The sequence below is a fragment of the Manacus vitellinus genome, unplaced genomic scaffold, assembly GCF_001715985.3.
Source record: "Manacus vitellinus isolate BGI_N305 unplaced genomic scaffold, ASM171598v3 scaffold_44_pilon, whole genome shotgun sequence".
NCBI lineage: Eukaryota > Metazoa > Chordata > Aves > Passeriformes > Pipridae > Manacus > Manacus vitellinus.
In genome coordinates, this window is record NW_021940565.1 from 3618837 (window position 1) to 3638856 (window position 20020).

Sequence of the window (20020 nt, forward strand, 5' to 3'; positions counted from 1 at the left end):
TTGCTGTTTTTTAGTTTTATTAAAACATGCTTTGCAGCCCGTCTCTTGCATGGGCTTGGTAGCTGCCTTGAGAAGAATGCAAATGATTGTCTGCTTGTCTGTAATGTTACAGTGCTGGAGTGCCACTCCTCATCATTTCCCCAACACCAGACTGTCACTGGCATCCTTGGGCAAGATTGTCTAGGGGAAAAGCTTGTGGTCAGATAAGAAATGCCAGTGGATCCAGTTGTTCTCTTTGATGAGCTCCATTTTAGAATACCTGAGGAGTGGTATTGTTGTTAACATTTTATAATCATAAATGTTACTGAGTAGATCAAGGAAAGAGAAAACTTGAACTTTTATGCATTTACTCATATCAATTCCTCCCTCGCAGCTTGTTCTCAGCCCTTGTAAATCACAAGTTGCTCAGCTTTCTGAGGAGTAATTGCTCCTGAGAGTCATTCTTTTTTCCTACTCAGCTGTGATGTGCAACTTAAATCTTTTTTGGGGCTTCTGGCCTTTGGGGGGAACCGTATGTGCATGTTGCTACTCTTATTTTTCATATAGGCAATTTTTGTGGTAGTTAACAGGGCTGCTCAGTCTTTGGGGGAGTGGGTCTATCCCTAACTAACAGTATTGTTGCAGTAGTGGTGCTGAGTAGGAATTATTGATACACAAGGGCTTGTATTCCACACCCCCCACTATTGCTAGTGAATGTTAGACTTGTACGCTGACAATTGCAGTGAGTCTGAGGTTGGAACAGTTTTTACTGACTTTGTTTGGGGTATAGAATACTGCACTCTCAAATTTTGGTGCAGCATTTGTCATTGCTGTTTCACTGCTAAGCATTTCCCCCCCCCCCAGATGCTTGTCCTTACATTTCTCTTTCTCCTTTGCAACCATGTAGTTCCATGCTATGGACACTTTGCACAAAAATGTCTACGACATTTCCAAGGCGATCTCTGCGCTTGTGCCACAAGGTGGGCCGGTCCTGTGCAGAGATGAGATGGAGGAGTGGTCTGCTTCAGAGGCAAACCTCTTCGAGGAAGCACTAGAAAAATATGGAAAAGATTTCACTGACATTCAGCAAGATTTTGTAAGTATATAAAGGAAGGGCCCCCGTGGTGACCGGTTCTGATCAGTGACAGAGCTGGTTTGCAGCTTGTCTAAACTGTGTTGTTTTTCCTCGTGTTGAAGAAGAGGGCTTTGAACTAGAGCATGTGTCTTGCTGTAAAGTGGGGAAAGGCAGACCTCATACTGATGACAGCCTGTTGTACAGTCAGAATTTCAAATCACAGATGATTGCTTTTCCTTTAGAGATGTTAATTTAGAATCATCTGCTCCACTACAGCTGAGGGAGGATTTAGGAAAGTGTTGTGACAGCCGAGCTGCTCTAGATTAATTTGTGTTTGAAGGAGAGTAAGTACTGGGCCTTCTGAAATATGGAAATGTAGTCACTCTTACAATGTGATTTCAGAAAGGGCCTTTGAAAGTGTTCAAATGGAATCCTGGACATCCCAGGGAAGTGTCCTGTAGTTTGGCCAGAGCTCCGTGCTAGGTGCTCAGCCCGTGGATTGAATGGAGCACTGTAGGGAGAGCCAAGTTTCTCTGTGTCAATGATCAAGTCCTCTGGAACAAAATAAGTAGTTTCACTGTTGCTTGTCCAATACTCTAATCTTTTAGACAGAGGGACTGGAAAACAGCACAACACTCTGTGGTCCTGCTGAAATCCTCGTGCTTCTCATGCAGAGAATAGAGCTGGCAGAGCATGATTCTGTTAGTAGTTTGTTTTGGTTTTGTGTTTTGGTGGGTTTTTGTTTGTTTGTTTGTTTTTTTAATAGACCAGCTCCATTGAAGCCAAGTAAATTGGAACTGGGATACTGTAGTTGTGGCTCTTGCTTGAGTCTCTCCTTCTCAGAGAGTCTGAGCCTGTGGGCTCCTTTCCACATTGTGCCTCCCTTGAATGGTTTACTGTGGAGCAAATGCACCATGAAGATTACCTGTAACCTGCTCCACTTCTACCCTGAAAACTATGTTTCTGAAAGGGCATTTAATTTAACCTGTATCCCATGTGCATCTTATGTCCTTGGGAGATTCAGACACTGACTTGTCTTCTATTTTTTTTCCGTGAGGAGGGTTAGTAGTTGCAAGATTCTGCTACAAACTGTCAGTGAGAGGAATCCTGTGAATTTGTGAGTCTGTGTGCCAGCTCCCTTCGATGACTGCTGCTTTTCCTTTGTGTCCCTAGCTCCCATGGAAGTCCTTAACAAGCATAATAGAATATTACTATATGTGGAAAACTACAGACAGATACGTTCAGCAGGTAAGAGAGTCAGAATCACCTCTTCCATTCTAACCAAAGTTGCTTTCCTTGCCTGTGAAACTGAGCCTTGTTGCTTTATTCTCCCTCTTGGGATTCAGCCTTTCCATTAGGTGGGTTCTGTTATGATCTGAACGATCTCCTGACACTAAACTCTTCAGCTGCTCTGTAGATACAAACAGGTAGCAGTGGCAGGAGTACATTGTTTTCATGTTTGCTGCTACCCTGTTTGTTTGGAGCTTTCCAATGTCTGTTTTGGAATTCAGCAGAGGAAGGCAGTGCAGTTACTTTCTGCCTGTAGAGTTCAAGGTCAGCATTAACTTCACTGACTTTTTTTGGGGGGGTTAGCTGCTGTACAAGAGGCACCCACGCTGATTCTCTGCTGCTCCTGCCAATGACTTTGGTGGCAGATGCATGAGACTCCCCCATGTAAGCTCTGCAAGTGAAGTGTTTGTCTGGGAAGTGTTGAGGGCTCAAATTCCCAGACACGTTATACTTGAGAATCAACTTTGACTGGTGTTTACAATCATTTTTATCTCTACGTGTTTAAATATGAAGGCTGGTTGGTTCCTGAAATAAAGCAAGCACAATTGAAGCAACACGCAAAATGTTGCAGAGTGTCAGTTGCTGAAAACTACTTACAATATTTAATAGGAAAATCAAGTAAAAGAAGGGAGAAATTTAAAATGCTGAGGCATCTATTTGAAGTATCAGAAAAATTGGAGTTAATGAAAATACTTTGCCTTAACATGCTTCCTTGGATATTCAGCCTGGGGTAAAGACTAGATGCCTGAGGCATTGACCAATGTTTGCCATGTGCTAATATTTGGGCACCTTGATCTGTAATGTGATTTTTTTTTTTTACCATTTTCTTTCTGGTCAGGACACTGTTTAAATTGTAGAAGGGTCCTCAGGACAAACAAGAAACATAACTGATACAAAAAAAAAAAGACTTTACTTTTAATAAAATTATTAATGGCATCTTCATTCCAATATTTTCCCAAGTTCATTCTTTGATTGAAACTTTTCCTTCTGACAAGGAAGGTAGGAAAGTGGGATGGTGATGGAAGCTGGTGGGGAAAAATGGTTCTGGAGAAATGAAGGCATGGTCTTTCCTTCCCCATTGCTATTTCCACTTCCATAAAGTTTGTCATTACATAAGGAAAACTGCAGAAGGGATAGCTGTGCAAAATACTTTATTTGTTCTTGCAGCAGTTAAAAAACACAACAAACTTACATTTTCTTGTACTGTTTTGCTCTATTCCTGTGCACTGGGTTTTCTATCGTGGTTATATGATACCTTACATGTACTGCCCAGGAGTCTACCAGGGAGTAGGATTTGGGGAAAATTTCCAATTAGAGACTCTGCACTTAGGAGACAGTATGAGTGAGTGTAAGCTGAACTGGTTGAAATTGCAGTGCAGAGATACCACATCAATTAAATCTGAACTGAGCTGAAGACCTCATCTCAAATCCTGGCTTGTACGAGCAAATAATACCATGAAACATTTATAAAAAAACTTGAAAGGGCTATCAATATGTAACCACAAAGAAAGCATAGGAAATTGTAGTTGAAATAATGGTGTATTACATTTATATTCTACTTGATGAGTGCAAAGTCTTTGGCAAAGCACATCTGTTGCCACTTATTCCATCTGTTTCTTCATCATGTTTGATCTATGCAGAATCTTTCCTTGGTCTATTACCACAAAATGGTTTGGGGGCTAATAGCATTTGTGTACATAAGATATTGAAAATATGCAAAGTAAGGATATGAAAAGTGTGTATCCCAAGTTACACTTCCACTTCCCTCTTTCCAAGAAGATGATTAAATTATATTTCAAGTCTGTATGTTATTGTCTTTAATAAAAGTATTGATAACTTGCTTATTCTCGTAGAATCTTTGAATGAAGACTAAAAGTCCATTTAAACTGTCTGTTTCTGTGAGTTACAAAACATAGGAATAAAGATTTTTTCTCACCAACCAATTGCCTGCTTGGATGAAAAAGCAACAGTTACTTGGGAGCTGTTTACATCCTTCTGTGTTTCCCTTGACAGTTTCTTGGCATGAGAAAGCACTGCTATAATCCTGAAGTAGAATCTATCTGTTTCTTGCCCCTGAGGAAGGGACATTTTGAGTTGCCTTTAACAGAAGGCCCATTCTGAGAACTAAACAATAAAGTGTACTCATGCTTGGTGTACCTAAGATGGAAAGGCTTATTGCAGCACTTCCTTGTCTTGTCAGTAGGACACTCACAATATTGAGATAAGTGCAAATTGACTTCTTTTGGAGCGTGCACTTGGATCTCTGATCCAGTAATTTTTATTTTACCCCATGCTTTTGAAGATTACCAACATAATCAGGAGTTCAGTCATTTCAAGGGAAGGACTGACCCTCCAAGAACAGAACTGCTAGAAGGAGTAATTCTACTGCAATGTCAACACAGAATTTGTGGTTTAATGTAGGCTCCTGAACCCCTCTCCAAAGTGATCCCAAGAGCTATCCTGTCAAAGACACCCTTTCAGAGTTTTTCTGAAGAAAATGAGTGTGGTGCATTCCAAATTCAGTATCCCGGGTCCCCTTTGAATGCATTCTTTTCTCGGGACAGATTTCTTGTGTTAATTCACAAGATAATATATTTCTGACTCAGGAAGATTTGAAATGGCATTGACCAATTTATCTGCTGTTTGTTGGCTTCCTTCAGTGCTTTGAAAGCTTTCCGAGTTGATGTGATGTCTGGCTACATTTTCTTTCAGTGTAGAGGTTGAGTTCTTACCTAGTGGTGAATTTCAGGGTGATTTTTTTCTTTTTTTTTTTTTAGATATTTGTAAATGCTTCTACTGTTTTGCATATCATGAGGGGAAGTCCTAAAAACTTTAAAAACATTAAACTTTTCATAGGTTGAGAAGAACTCTGACATGGAGGTGGTAGATGACTTGGAATTAGTCATATGCTTTCTGAGAGTGAAAGGCTTTACTTCTTGCATTTTATTTGTGTCTGAGGAGCAGGTAACTTCAAGAGGAAGGTCAAATACTATGAGTTTCCACTGTTCTATTTCTTATGTGGAAGCGCCATTAGAAAAGTGTAGGAGGAGTAGACAGAGAAAATCGATTTTAAGGTATGTATAGTATTGGGAAGATACTGGAGAAAGTGGAAGTGCCCTTATGTTTGACTCAGTGAGGTAGGGAGCTCTGGGGCAGTCTTGATGCAGATAGGAAACATCTTTATTAAGGAAACAGGCCTGCTTTGTACCTAGCTGAGGGCTGTGAGTGATGTCTTAATGTACCAGCCTTCATAAAGTCCTGTGTGTAGCAATGTAGAAATAACATCAATGAAATGTTTTTCCACATACGTAGGATATTTTATCCCCAAACAACTCCTGTTAAAACTGCAGTATTGTGGAACTCTGTCGCTTGCTTGCCAAAACTGCCAGAAACTGTAGGTACCACCCCTCAGTTCTGAGATGTGTTGGTGGAGCACAAGCAGCTGGAAACATTTCTCCCAAGTGCATCACAGACTTAACTCCCTTTTCTGTCCCATCTCCCCATCTGCCCTTGTATATACCATATTTTTATATTCAGAGGTTTGAAAAAGATTAAGCAGTGTGAAAGTTCTCCTCTAAATCCAGAAAATGCAATTTATTTTCCCTATCATAAAAAAATAAAGGTTTAATATTTGAGAATGTTTGAGGCATCTCTGTGCTGTCTACCACCCCAACTCTTGCATTGTGAATGTTGAAGTATCCCCAACGTTCCTGATTTTCTTCTGTTATTTCCTCTTTATAAATGGCTCACTCTTTAGAAAAGGACCACAAACATTTGCTCTTATATGTCATGTGTTATAAAACTCTTTCAAGCCCAGTGGATAGAGTGAAAGATATCAAATCTAGAGAGAGGATATATAAAGGACAGATGTTTGCACCAACTTGAATGTACAGTGCTTAGTACTTTAATCCCTTGGTCCCCAGGGGATAGACAAGTTGGTAATATCTTCCTTTTATAGATGGGGAAAATATGATGAGGTAAATAAGTATATCCTCTTAAGATGTGTGTATATAAATAACTGAAAGAGAAAAGATTTATTTTAGGCCAAACTACTAGAAAAAGTTACAAATGTTTAGGGTTTTTCCTCTGGGTGAGGACATTCATAACTACATCAGACAGCATTAAGAATTTATAGTGTAAATATGCTTCAGGCACAGATCAATTAATAACTGGCAAAGGACCTAGCAAAGCACTCTCTCAGGGAAGGGATTATTCTGAAATTGTGCATGACTGCATCTCAGGCCCCCTTCTTTTGTACCTTCTGGAATTGGCCACTGTCAGGAAATAGGAAACTCATCATATCTGGTCTATCGATTGCCCACAGCTGCAGGTACTTAGTGCAAAACCTCTTCTTATCCAGGACATTGTGGTACCTTCTGGAAACCTTCAATTTTCCTTGTATACTATTTGTAGTAAGGGTGTATGCTTCATGTTGTACACTGTGCTGATCCCCAGGCAGCTGCAGGAGAGGAGGGTATTGGAAGGTCCAGTGATCTATGGCAGTTGTTAGCTCAGAGCTCATGCCAGGGTCATCAGTAACAAAGGAAATCTGTGGTATGAGGTTAACATTCATCACCTGTTTACTACGAGAATGCTACTTAATACTCTGAATTAACCACGTCCCCAAGGCAAATGACTTTACATTGTGGACAGTAGAATATTTCAGATGCTGATAATGCTGCATGCTTGGGTGAAGCTCTTTTATTCATGTATTTCCAACACTGTCTTAACATAATGGGAGATGTTGTCGAGAAAACTGCAGCTTTTCCCTCTCAGTCTAGAAATTTAAAAAACCAACAGTTCTCCGCTAGTGTAAGTTTTCCAAATTTCTTGCTTAGGTCTCAAGGAAGTTGGTTTCTTGTACTGTTCACCAAGCAGTATTTTAAGCTGTTAATCAGTATCTGATGTTGGGTTTCCATGTATTTCCTGGGGAGACTATGAGCTCTATGACTGTTCATCTCCTAATGTAACTTCCCTACAGCAGTCTGTGCCTGGAGCATCAAGTCCTCCTTTTCATTTGAGGCTGTGGGTGGAACAGCCCCCAGTTCCTGAGCAGAAAGGCACCTGAGCGTATGTTTTGTTAAAGGATGGGGTTTTTTGCGTAGTGCCTCCTGTACCTCTGGAAGGTAGAGGAGGATTTCTGATGCTGTTTGGAGAACCATTATCACACCAGTTTTTGAGGCCTCTCGTTGGGTGCTTTTGTTTCTTACATAAAAATGCTCAGGTAGGGTAGCTTGAAAACGTTCAACTTGAATTTGTAGTTTGTATTCAAAAGGAGAACTCTTTAGTTCCATTACTGATTGCCAGCAAAACATTTCTTGTTGGTTCCTCCAAGTCTGTAGGATTGATAAGGACTGTCTCCACAAAGTCTTCATTGGGGTTTTCTTGAGACCGGTTTTCAGGCAGCAGTTCCTGTCCTAGGTGAGGTTAAACAGAAGCAATCTTGGAAACTGGCCTACACCAGCAGAAGGGAGTCAGCCAGAGAGAGTGCAGCTCTCTGAAGGTGTACTTGTAGTCCCAGGAAAACTTTCAGAAGTTCTGTTTTCTTGGTCCTTGCTCTGTTGTCTGACAACTTAATTCTTTGATTTCTAAGATAGGTCGACTATTATTTGCAGGAAAAGTGAAGAGGGGAATTCTTTAGGAACCTGGAGAGCTTTGGTGAGGAGCTGTCAGACTATCAAATGGAAAAACTGTTGTTCAAAACTGTCCTGATCAAAGCTTTATGCTCACAGAAAACATTTACTTCATCATTATTATGTGTGTCCAAGGTGTCCCTGTAAAAAGGATTTTTATGTTTGTCCATTTCCTCAGAGACACACTCTTCAATGTTATTACATTTTCTGGCACTTCCTGCTTCTATGAAGATAGTGACTTCAGCTTTACAATTATTTTCCTAGACTGTGCCTTGAGGCTGCTGCTTAGCAAATGCTAAGCTAACCTGTTTGTCTGGAATATCACAGTGCTGCTTGTTTGCCTGGAAAACATTGTTGTGGCTTTATGCAGGCCATTGTTACCAGCTTTGAACAGAGGGTTGGACTAGAGACCTTCAGAGGCTCACCCTAAATTTATTTTGCAGATGTAATAAAGAGCAAGCTTGAACCTCAGTGTCTCTCTTACTTTTTAAATGGTGAAGGTTTGAAGCTCCTGGCCTTCTTAATGCTTAAATAAAATCTTCTGTGTCAGTTAAGCCTCAGAAGTTCAGGGGTATCAACACAAAAGTCTTCCTTGAAACTCTTTGAATTGCTGCACCTGTTCAGGAACTATGATGGAGAGGGTGCATTGCTATATCTGTTACTGTCCAATTACTGAATGTTATCATGGAGAATCAACACACTGATGTGTCAGATCTTCCTCTGCAGGGGAAATAAAAAGTTAAAAAAACGGTTGTGGGGGGGAACAATTTGTGTTGACATGAATGTGAATGAAAAGTTTGTCCTTATTAATAGTAGCTTGGCATCTCTGACTTTTTTGAAAAGCTGTGTACAGAGTTATTTGATGCCCACGATTATCTTGGGTGGATATTTTCTTGTTGGAAAAAGGTTTAGTGGTAGCTGCTCAGTAAAAGGTAAATGTCATAAGAACTGCTAAAATTTTTATAAGTGTATTACTTGACTCTCCAGTAAAATAGCTTTTATTTTATTTTATTTTAATTCTAACTGTTTTCTTTTTTCTATTCTTTCTACATAAAGAAACGATTGAAAGCAGCAGAAGCAGAAAGCAAGCTAAAACAAGTGTATATACCCAACTAGTAAGTATCTTTTTGTATTGTTTTGTTTCCTATCTCATTGTAGAGGGACTGGTGTAGCAGTTTCCATGGCCTGCCAGTACTGTATATTTGCTTTATTTGCATAATGAGGGACATAGTTGAACAAACATGTCAGAGAACTATTAAATTAGGATACCAGTATAACCAACCTTCAGCTGATGCTTGAATTCCTTTTTATTTTTGCTGAGTTAATGCTGACCACTCTGATACTGATAAACTAGGTGCCCTGTGGAAGAAAACACAATAGCCTTGGTATTTCAGAGCTGGCTGGAACAAAGCAGCTCCTCCCTCTGTGCTTGCACTGCTGCTTATGAGTGTTGAGGCTGGTTCCACATGCTGACCTTCCACTGTGGGACCCAGGGTATTTCCTCCATGGGCAGCAGAGGACTTTCCCTGTGGGGCTTTCCTGCTTAGGATGCTGTGCTGTCATGTTGCTCCCTTCCTTCATCCTGTGTAACATTCCCATCCTGAAGTGACCGTTACTTAACTTCTAATTTTTTATTTTTATATGGGCTAGGAGCTGGGGGCTTGCTGGCAAGGTCACAGTCATGAACAAAAGGGTAGCTAATTAACTGCTCAGTAACTTCTGTTTTTCTTAATTCTTGTCAGCAGTGGATCACCAATGCGTGGTTGTTCTCTAATGTAATTTTTTTTTATATACAAATTTCTCTCTCTGTAAAAAATAATATATTAAAATATATACTATATAGAGTATATATTGTATATAATGACATATTATTCTTAATATATAATGCAGGTATATGCATTTTAAAACAAAAATCTTAATAAAATGTTTTCTATTACATTTCCTCTGCATAGCCAATCAACAGTTGCTATAATGCAGAACTTCTAGTCTGCTCTGCCCTTTCTCTTTTCAACTTTCACTCCCAGCTATGTTCCCCTGTGTATTATCCCCAATAACTCCTTTACTCTTTTATGCTATCTCCTTTTAAATATTTATGAACTTCTACCATCTGTTCTGCTACTTTAGACAAAACTAATTTTTATATATTTAACTTACCAGACAGTCCCTTTTTTCTTCTGAAAATAGAGGGTTTCTTTTTTGCTTTGAAATATGTCAATATCTCTCAGGTGAATTTTCTAAAAATGAGGTGTAATATTCAGAGTGAAGCCAAATAGATTTCTTGTCATGCAGTTTCTCAACAGTATTGCTTTCTGTGGACGCTCTTACTCTGCAGAGGGACACTGGACCTCGACTTAAACATGAATTCACAATGTGATAAGCTCGTAAAGCAAAAGGCAATGTAATTTAGACTGCAGATGCAAAAGGATATTGCAGACAAGAGAGCCTGGTAGTCCTGCTGCTGCTCTTGGATTATAACGTATGTAGGTAGGGCTTTGCGTTTGAAAGGTTGTGGTCCTCATTCAATAATGGCTGTCTGGAGTGGTGTCTTATCCCTCAGCACTGTACCTCAGCAAGGTAATTGTTGTTCCTATCTAGAGAATACAATAAAATCAGCAACTTACCTCCCTGCTTCGGGAAAAGATTTCTGTCTCTACCCATGTCTCTGGCTCTGATTTCCAGTCATGGTTGATTCTGTGAGTGTTATACCTTAACTTACATATTGTTTAATTGATGAAATGGGAATCAGATTTTCCTCTTTCTTCAATCTCCTTTCACGCCTATCAGGAAAAGTAACAGTTGTGTATGTGATTTATTAAATGCTGCATGAACGTTTCTGCTGCTTTTTTGCTGTTAATATCTCTAAATGTGGCAACAATTAAGTATTTCTAAGCTTTTGGATTATTTCTACTCAAGTTTCAGTACGAGGTCTGGCACATAGGTAGTGCATGCATACCTAGAAGAAGATTATTTTCTTGGCTTTTAATAGCAATACACGGTGTAGGGATCTAAATATCAATGTTATTGATTTGTCCTTATCGTGTTACTGAGCCCATTCCTGTTTCAAGGCTTGAACCATAATGATTCACTTGTCACCCCGAAAATAAATTACTTGATGTAGACTGTCACAAGACCTATGCAGAAGCAAATCAGCTGATTGACTGAAACCTATTCCAACAGTAGCTGGTGTAGAATTGTTGGCAGGGAGAGACCCCAAAGGATATCAGATTTAAACAGTTTTATCTTTTTTTTTCGTCTCTGGCTGTCTTCCATTGATAGGACTCTTTTGTCGCGATGATAATAAGAAAATGTAGGAGAGAGGAGGATAATAATAAGAAAGAGAATAGAAGCTACCTTCAAGGGTCACATACATGTTACACAATGAAAAATAACAGCTCTTTGTGAAGCATTAGAGTTGGTATTTTTTAACTTGAGGCTGTGCCCCAAATTTATTAATGCAGGTAACTGAAGCGTGGAGAGTCATACAGGTAATTGATGTGAGGTTATCAAGTCGTAAACCAACATCTTAGAAAAAAACACTTCTGTCCTAGATTGGACAAACACTTATGTGCCTCTTCCAAGAATAACCCTGGTTTTGGGACAGACATTTGTAGTTGACGTGACTGAACCAAATGTCTGTGTATACGGCTTTGTGGTGCAGCCCTTTGGTTGAAAAGCACTAATGTGCTTTCCTGGTGAAAGGAAAAAGTATAAAACCAGTTAAGTTCTGCATTTAGGAATTACTGAAAAAAATGGTTCAGTTGTTTTCTGTAGCACTGTCTCTGTCAGTGGGAGTGGTGTTAAAGCAGCAGCGGCAGCCTGAATGCACAAAGAGATTCCACCTTCTCACATGCCTCATTCTGCCACCCTCCAATGTGAATGCAGGGCTTGGAGACCTTTCTTCATGCAGGTGTAGTCTCAGTCTCTTTCTCCTTCTAGTGTGTACCCAAACATACCCTTCAGGCTGTTGTGGAAGTCATATTCTGGTTTTACTAATCTTACAGGCATCCTATGTACTTGCTTCTTTTTGATGACACTCTGGTTGTGTAGCTGGTGCTTTTTGGGATTAGGACGTCTGAAGTCATGGAGGCTGAGACATCCAATTTTGTGTGGCTTTTCTCTCCTTTGCTTTGATCTAAGTGATATCAGAAGGGCTAAGAACAGAAAGGGAAGAATGAACTGCTCCATACAATCTTTAGTCTCCAAAATGTATTGATGTAAAACATGAATTTTAGCTGTACATCTGTAAATGTAAATTAATACATTCTATTTACAGTATTTTATCCGAGAATCTCAAAGCGCTTTGACAAGCTGCAAACGCTGCCTGGCAAAGACATGTGAAGCAGGGAAATACTGTTCTCCCTGCTGTGCCCCTTTTGTGAAGCCAACAGGGAAACTGGAGGAATAGTTCAGAGAAGATAATGCTTTGTTTCTTGGCTGTCCTCTGCTGGAGGAGCAAGACTTTTTTTTTTTCTTCCCTGTTTCATTGTGCAGAGGTCTATTGCAGCATGGAAAACTTGAAGGTGTAACACTGCTCTTTCTTCTGAGCTGTGCTAGTTAAAATGGCGATCTTCAACATTTTGTTGGAGAAAGCTCCTCTTCAAAAAGCATTGTTTATAGGGGTCATTAGACCTGTTCTTAGAAGTGGGTATTTCCAGGAGCCTGGAGAGTTGTGAGAAGAGCTCACCTCTCTGTTGCCTGGATAAGGAATCCAGACAATTGCATTTACCTAGAGATAAATGGCATAAATGTGCCTCACAAAGGATTTTTAATTGTTTTTATTACTGAGGCTTTATTTCTTAATTGTTCTGGTGCATTTAGCACAGATGATTCCTTTAATAACAGGAAACATTCACTAGGTGGTATTAAGTTTATAATTATTTCTAACAACAAAAATTTTATCGCTGTGCTGTGGGTCAAATGCTAGCCAGTCATCTAGTGAAGTGATTTCAGTCTCCTGTGGGGTTCAGGATTATCTTCAGGTTGGGTTTTTTGGAGGCAGGGGCTTCAGTTCATGTTGACAGGCTTCCAGTGCCTTCTTTCTGCTTGTGCTTTATTACCTTAATCTCTTCAGTTGAGACTGATCTTCTGCAGAATACAGCCCAGAAGTCTGCATTTCGTGGTCCCAGTTCTAGCATAACTCACTGCTCCTTCACAACTGAAGCCTCTTTAAGAGTTCCATTCCTGATACAAGAACTAGAAATGGTAGTTTGCCACACCATCAGTATTCTCACTACCTTATTTGCATCTTTCTCTTCAGCTTCATTAATTGCTTAATGATTCATCCTCTTACTCATTCGATTCTCTTGTTAATAGCTGTAGCAGGCTTTGGTTATATCAAGCAAGTTTAATTAACATATCGTCAACAATTACGAGCTTTTTGCTTCTCATATGATGAAAACATTATCTTCCTGAATTTTATTATTACTGCCACTTTGAAACTTGACCTTAGCTTTGGAGCAGGACAGTTTCTGGTGCTTGCTGCATCTTCATTAATTGTAGTGTTTCAAAATCCTGAAGTTTGGCACAACTATAGCATGTTAGTCCTGCTGATCAGGATGGTTTGGTGATCAGCTTTCACCTGGGTATCCCTTCCACTTGTGTTTAAATACAAGCTTGATAATGGTCATAGAGAGGACAGTGGAGTCAGGCCATCACCCTCCTTTCTGATCTCAGTTCTTTGAATGTGCTTTGCTGGGATTTACTGATGGATTTCAGACTCTTTTACTGCCTTTTTGGAGGATAAATCCAGGGTTTAGAAGGGAAGCAACATGCCTGATGTTAAGCCATAAAGCTTTAATTTTCTTTACTTCAGTCTTCTGCTCTGTCAAGCAATGCCACTTGTAACAGTGTTCATCTGTGAGGGCTGTTTGTTTTGCAGTGTCTTTGGTAATGTTTGCACATGGAGTTTGCTAGTGAATCATTGGCAAAAGTTCTTTTGCTGCAGGTTACTATAGTGACATCCCAGAGCAAAGTAGTGTGTGAATGTACCCTCTTTCAACTGCCCCTTTGTTAAACGTGCCTGCAGATCTCCTGCCATCTGTGGTGTCAGAATTTCATGCCATTCTGATAAGCACTCTGAAACACTTTAATCTTTGTAAGAGCCGGGTGAATTAATAAGCAAAGGGAGATGAAAACCTTATCAAGCTTGTTAATTAATCTGAATGCCTTTTTCTTCGCCTCCTGTGCTGCTTTTGGGCTGTGTATGTGCTGCTCAATGTACTGCAGCAACAACTACTTACAGTGTTCCTGTGCCACTTGGCCTCCTGAGCTTTCTCTGCTGCAGAAAGGCCCTGAGCTTTACAGTGAGAACACTATCAGAAGTTTTTCCTCAACTGGACAAACACCCTCGTGCCTCCTTACACAACATGTGTGTGGTTCCTGTAGTTCATTCACAGCAGAACCTATTTTGTCTCTATAGAAACGGAGCTTTCCTGAGCTGTGTATCTCAGGACCTGATTTGACATTTTCTGATAAGAAGGGTGACCTTCTGGCTTCCAGGGCAGTGTCAGCTTTCCAGCGGCATTTGGGTTTGTTCTGGAGCTGGGAGGGACAGTTGTCTTCAGAATTATAGCACTTGGAACTCCTTTGCTTTCAGGGGTCATTGCTGAGAATGTGAAACCTAATACTGATACCCCATTAGAAAGAAATTATTTTGGCTGTATTCCCACAATGCTGTTTTTGCAGCAGTAGCCAGGCTGAAGCGTAATAAGTATGTTGGGTCACTAAAATCACTGGGACTTCTGTGTCAGTGTGCAACTAATGTGTAAGAAAATGGGTTTTTAGAAAGCCACTTAAAGATATTTCTGCTTGAATAAACAGATTCCAAATCACAGAATTTATTACTTGGAAATAAAAGGAATATACCCACTCCCTGCAGTCTTCAGGTAAAAGAATATGAGGGAAGTGTAATCAGCAGTGCAGTTCGGGGTTGTGTTCAGCAGTTGGCTCCAAAGCCAGCCTGCTCTTTGTTGCTTCTATAATGTGAAGTCCTAACAGCACCCAGGAGTCCTTGCATATTTGATAACTCCTTGTGTATTCTTGTCTGAAACTTTGTGTGTGACTTCTTCCATCTTCCTCCATTCCCCAGAAGTCCTGTCAGTGCAATATTGATACTCTGTCCTTCTCGTTCCCACCCATGCCAAGGATTTTTTTTGAATGTCTCATTTTCTGCCTCAGATACCTCTTCCTCTGCAGAGATTCTGTACCATTCCATATTACTCTCTGTGCCAAGGTTTTGTTTCCCCTTCCATTCTCAGCTCCTGCTAGTAGGATTTTTTTCCCCCCTCTTTTCCTGAAATCAGCGTTTTAAAGAGGGTATAGGGATAGGGTGAGGTGATTCGGATGTTGTTATAATGTGTTGGATGTACTTGTGGGAATTGTGGCCACATGATGCAAACCTTTGCAGTAAGACAAATGGAAATATTTGTGACTGCAGTTTAGGGTTATATTCCCCTGAATAAAGCAGAGGTTACTCTTTCTCTGTCTACATTTCCTGCTCCAGTCCCCAGCCTTCTTTTTGGAGGTTTAAGTAAAATATCCCTCATGTTAAGAACCTGTAGGTGAGATCTTTTTTTCATCTAGATTTGGATGTCTGGGATAGTTAATAATATACCTACCTGTCCTCACTGATTTATTGTTTTCTAAAAGGTTTTGAACTCTTGTAAACGACATCCAATTATCATTATTTTCATTACTGATGTTATTTAAATATTATTGGAGAGAGTGTGTTCATGGAAGTCAGGTTGCTGGTAAGTACAGCTGGTTCCAGAAACCACGTGTCGAATGAAATTTAAATCTTCAAACATTTTGGGCCATACTTTCGAAAGCCGAGTAAGAAATCACATGCCTCAATTAATGCTTGTCCTTCTTTTTGCTTTGTGTTTTAAGTAACAAGCCAAACCCCAACCAGATCAATGTAAATAATGTCAAACCAGGAGTGGTAAATGGTACTGGAGTCCAGACACAGAACACAGGAGCAGGACGGGCCTGTGAGAGCTGTTACAGTAAGTGCAGTGCCAGCATGGCAGCTGTGTGTGCAGAGTGAGTGCTGCGTTGTAAACCTTAAAGTAGCAGCTGTGTTGTGGTGGGGGTGGCAGACAAGGCTTTGCAAGGGTGTAGGGGCAGAATTGAATATAGCAGCTTTTAGGCAAATCTGCTTTTGTTGGGTTTTTCGGGGTGCTGTTTTCATTTGTTTGGTTGTTTTTTTCCTTACTGGTGTTATATTTGTAAATAGAATTATAAAGTATGAAAGGGGGAGTTAGTAAATGTTCTGCATAGTTGTGGGTAACTATTGAGTGAATACTTACATTACCAAGGTGTGAATTTGACAATTTTTTCATCATTTTTTAGTAGATTTCAAAATATGTGATACTCCTATATCAGACTGCTGCCTGATATTAATATATAGAGTTCTAATGATTGTGTTTCTTTATGGGGAGCTGGAATGTAAGACTGTATGAGAAGTCAAGTCACAGATTCTGAACTTTCTTTAGCTGTAAAATTAATGTATGGGGAGTTCCTGAAGACAATCCTCCCTCTCTGCTATGCTCTGCAGATGTTGTTGTCTACCAGTCCTCCAAAATGAGAGCCTTCAGTTCCATTGGCAGGAAGTTTTCCCATCCTAATAGTTGTTTTTTTCTGTTTACGTTTTGAAAGGGGTTTAGATTAATTAATGTAATTGATTCTGCTGAAATCACAAGTATATTTAACAGTGGTGATGACAGTGAAGCCATTATCAGTTTTTTAAAGTCTGTTTGAGCTTTGCTCTGTCTGTGTGTGGGTTTTCTTTTGTGATGGTTCTAAAGAGAATAAGCTCTGAAAAGTGATCCTGTGTAAGGATATATATAATTTCCACCTTTGTTATCTCTAGCCACCCAGTCTTACCAGTGGTATTCTTGGGGTCCCCCTAACATGCAGTGTCGCCTCTGTGCATCCTGTTGGACCTACTGGAAGAAATACGGTGGCTTGAAAATGCCAACACGGTTAGATGGGGAGAGACCAGGACCAAACCGCAATAATTTGGTAGGTACCCACAAAGCAGGCTGCTGCTCTCACCTGGAAAGCTGGGTGTCATGGTATCTAACTAGCTGTTCACTGTTCTTAAATATTTAACAGCCCAAAGAATGCCTTCAGCCTCCATTGTTGTCCTTGGGTTTGGTATTTCGTGTCTTGCAGAAGTTGGCACGTTGGCTTCAGCTAGAAGTAATTTGTTGCCAAGTACTACCCTGAGAAAAAAAAAAACAAACACAACATCATTTGTTTAGCAAACTAGCCATCAAATGCATGGGATGACTTAATGGAGATGGGGAAAAACTGAAATGCCAGCCAGTGTTTCTGGTATTTGGTTTCCATGATTTTTGCTGTAGGGGGAAGAGGACTTTTTTTTTTAAATCCCAAAAAGGAATTAATTATTTCCTGAAAACTGTTTGCTTTCCCAAGGCACATTCAAAATTAGATACCCCAAATAGCTAGTGGCTTTTTAGAGATCCCTTATCTTGTTTTTCTGTTTCAGCCTGGGTTTTTTTTAATAATCCTCCTTTTTGGGTAGGTTTGAGTAAGCATTGTATGAGCTGCTTCTGTTTCATTTTTCCTCTTTTATTTGAAAATCAAAATTCTTGGATTTTTATTTGAATTTGTATAAGTTCAATCTGGAAGCATCAGACATTGGGCTGATTGGAAAAAGTAGCTGCATCACATGGGCAGGAGGATAGTGCACACTGAACTTTGGGTTCAGGTTAATTTCTTTCCTTTCTCCTTTTCTTTGCTATCATTCCCTTTCCATTTCTTCAGTTTAACCTCTGTCCTTTCCAGGCTTCTCCTAATTGCTGAGATAACTGCCAGATTTTATCAGCCTTATGCTTCTTGTTTGTTAATTAAAAAATATGTAAATAGTCAGAAAGGGGAAAACCTTGTTCTCCCCAAACTGAAATTTCTTCCTGTTTTCCATCTGTGGGATAGGTTTGAGATAACAAGGTACTACTTGCATTATTTTTTTGGTTGATTTAGTTGCTTTTCATGAAGAATATACTGCTTAGGCTCTCTGTAGTTGCTAAGTGTCTTCCAGTAGTATTCTTTATTATGTGCAGCCAATATTTGACATCTGTGAGTGCATTTGTTGAGTTCAAAGTAAGAATTAAAAATAATTCTTGTAATTTTGAGCCAAAACCTTTCCTGCATGCAGTATGTTTGCTTTGGGAAGTGAGTTTGTGGTGTATATTTTCATCACGCAGCCCTTCCTGATTTTCTTCTCCTTACAAAAGTTTTGTTATAAGGAGCTTGCATTGTGCATCCAGAGCAACCCTAAGCACCCAAAGTTGCAGAGTCTTTCTGTTGTCTCTATAAACACTGCATCATGTGATAGCACCAGGTAACTTCTTTGGATCCCTGCCTTGAAACTTGGGACAGAAATAAATACTTCCCTGTGAAGTTAAAAGGTTTACCTTCATTTTATCCTTTGAGATATTTTCAATAAGATTTGGGAAATGGGGAATAGCTGGGCTGAAAGTATTTTTATCTGCTATACCATTTCTGTTTTCATGTCTCAGAGTCAGTAGTTGAAAGTGATTTTATATGCTATTCTTTCTCTTCTTTAAAACCATACTTTCTGATTATTTTTTTAGAAACAGTTTTTATTTTGCTTTCTCTTTAGAGTCCTCACGGTGTGCCAGTACGGAACAGTGGGAGTCCCAAGTTTGCTATGAAGACACGACAAGCTTTCTATCTCCATACAACAAAACTGACAAGAATTGCCAGACGTTTATGTCGAGATATCTTGCGCCCTTGGCATGCTGCAAGACATCCCTATCTGCCTATTAACAGTGCAGCAATCAAAGCAGAATGTGAGTGGTGCTGCAGCTGGGACCTCCTTGCAAAGGAGCTCTTTGAGGCTCCTTTCCTGTAAAGTTCAAGTTGCAGCTTGTTGAGATGCTCTCTTGCATGTAGCTAGTGGTTTCACAAACTCTAGCTATATTTGCAAAGCCTTCTAACTGATTGTGGGCTAGGCAAATAACTTTGAAAATTCATATAGTTGTCTGTTTTAATTTATTCATGTTTGCTGTTACATCGAGTTGTTCTCCTGCATTTGTGTCATGTTGCCAAGACATGCTTGCCACCTGTAAAATTTCTTTTAATGGGAGAGCTTTTTCAGGACACTGGAGTTATTAATTTAGTTTTACTCTGGTATCTAAATGTCTTTACCCTCTAATTATTTTTCTGTGTTTTACAGGCACAGCACGTTTACCTGAGGCATCAGAAAACCCATTGCTATTAAAGCAAGTGGTTCGAAAGCCTTTAGAAGCAGTACTCCGGTATTTAGGTATTAAAAAAAACAAACACCACCAAATGCAAAAGCCCCCAGCCATAGAAAACACCCTCCTGGCAATTCTGCTGACCATCTGGTTCTTCCATTTGGTTCTAAATTTAGATGCTCATTCTGGACTAAAAAAAGCCCAACAAAAAAAATCCCCCAAAGAAAACAAAACCAAACATGAAAACCTTCCCAATAACTTGTCCTTTTTCCTTTTCCTGCTTAATCTGACAGACCTAGTGGCTCCACACTCCACTCCGGGCTCATCAACCTGTGTCAGAAATTTTTTCATGTGAGGGGAGGGATGTGTTTGCTGTGGCTTCTGTTGTATGTGGGTACAAGCTACCAGCTGCTAACAGAGGCATAAACGTAATATTTTGGGAATATTTGGTTGTCCACTTTTCCAATTTTTGGGCTGTCTGGAGGCAGTTCATACAGTTGGGTCCTCCAAGAAACCTCTTGGATTTAGAACAGCACTGTGTCCCACAGCTTGTGACTCAGTTGCTGGCTGTTCTGTTCTGAAACTAAAGGGGACTGTATGTCCGTTCTTTACTTTCCCCTTGTTTTTTGGAATTTTTTTTTTTATTATTATTATTATTTTAATTACAATTTTGTAGAGGACTTGGGCCTCATCAGCTGATCTGTGGGAGAGTACTGAATATCTCCATCCAGGACTTGGGTGTAAGTTTTAGGTGCTGGAAGCATCTAGAGTGATGCTACGTGACATGGCAGCGCTGA

The 20020-nt window shown here is 39.8% G+C and overlaps 1 protein-coding gene across 5 annotated transcripts in view; it reads left to right on the forward strand.

Annotated features, from left to right (window-relative positions):
• Nucleotides 1-20020, forward strand: part of MTA1 (metastasis associated 1) — a 77132-nt gene that overhangs the window by 35331 nt on the left and 21781 nt on the right. For 4 of the 5 annotated variants that reach the window (XM_029962244.1, XM_029962241.1, XM_029962242.1 and 1 more), the window contains exons 9-15: nucleotides 887-1075; nucleotides 2228-2302; nucleotides 9034-9092; nucleotides 15865-15980; nucleotides 16847-16998; nucleotides 18626-18815; nucleotides 19202-19291. In XM_029962244.1, the coding sequence (XP_029818104.1) occupies nucleotides 887-1075; nucleotides 2228-2302; nucleotides 9034-9092; nucleotides 15865-15980; nucleotides 16847-16998; nucleotides 18626-18815; nucleotides 19202-19291 (871 nt within the window). Of the gene's footprint in view, nucleotides 1-886; nucleotides 1076-2227; nucleotides 2303-9033; nucleotides 9093-15864; nucleotides 15981-16846; nucleotides 16999-18625; nucleotides 18816-19201; nucleotides 19292-20020 lie in introns of those variants that run through there. The other variant, XR_003916046.1, reaches the window with a different exon arrangement.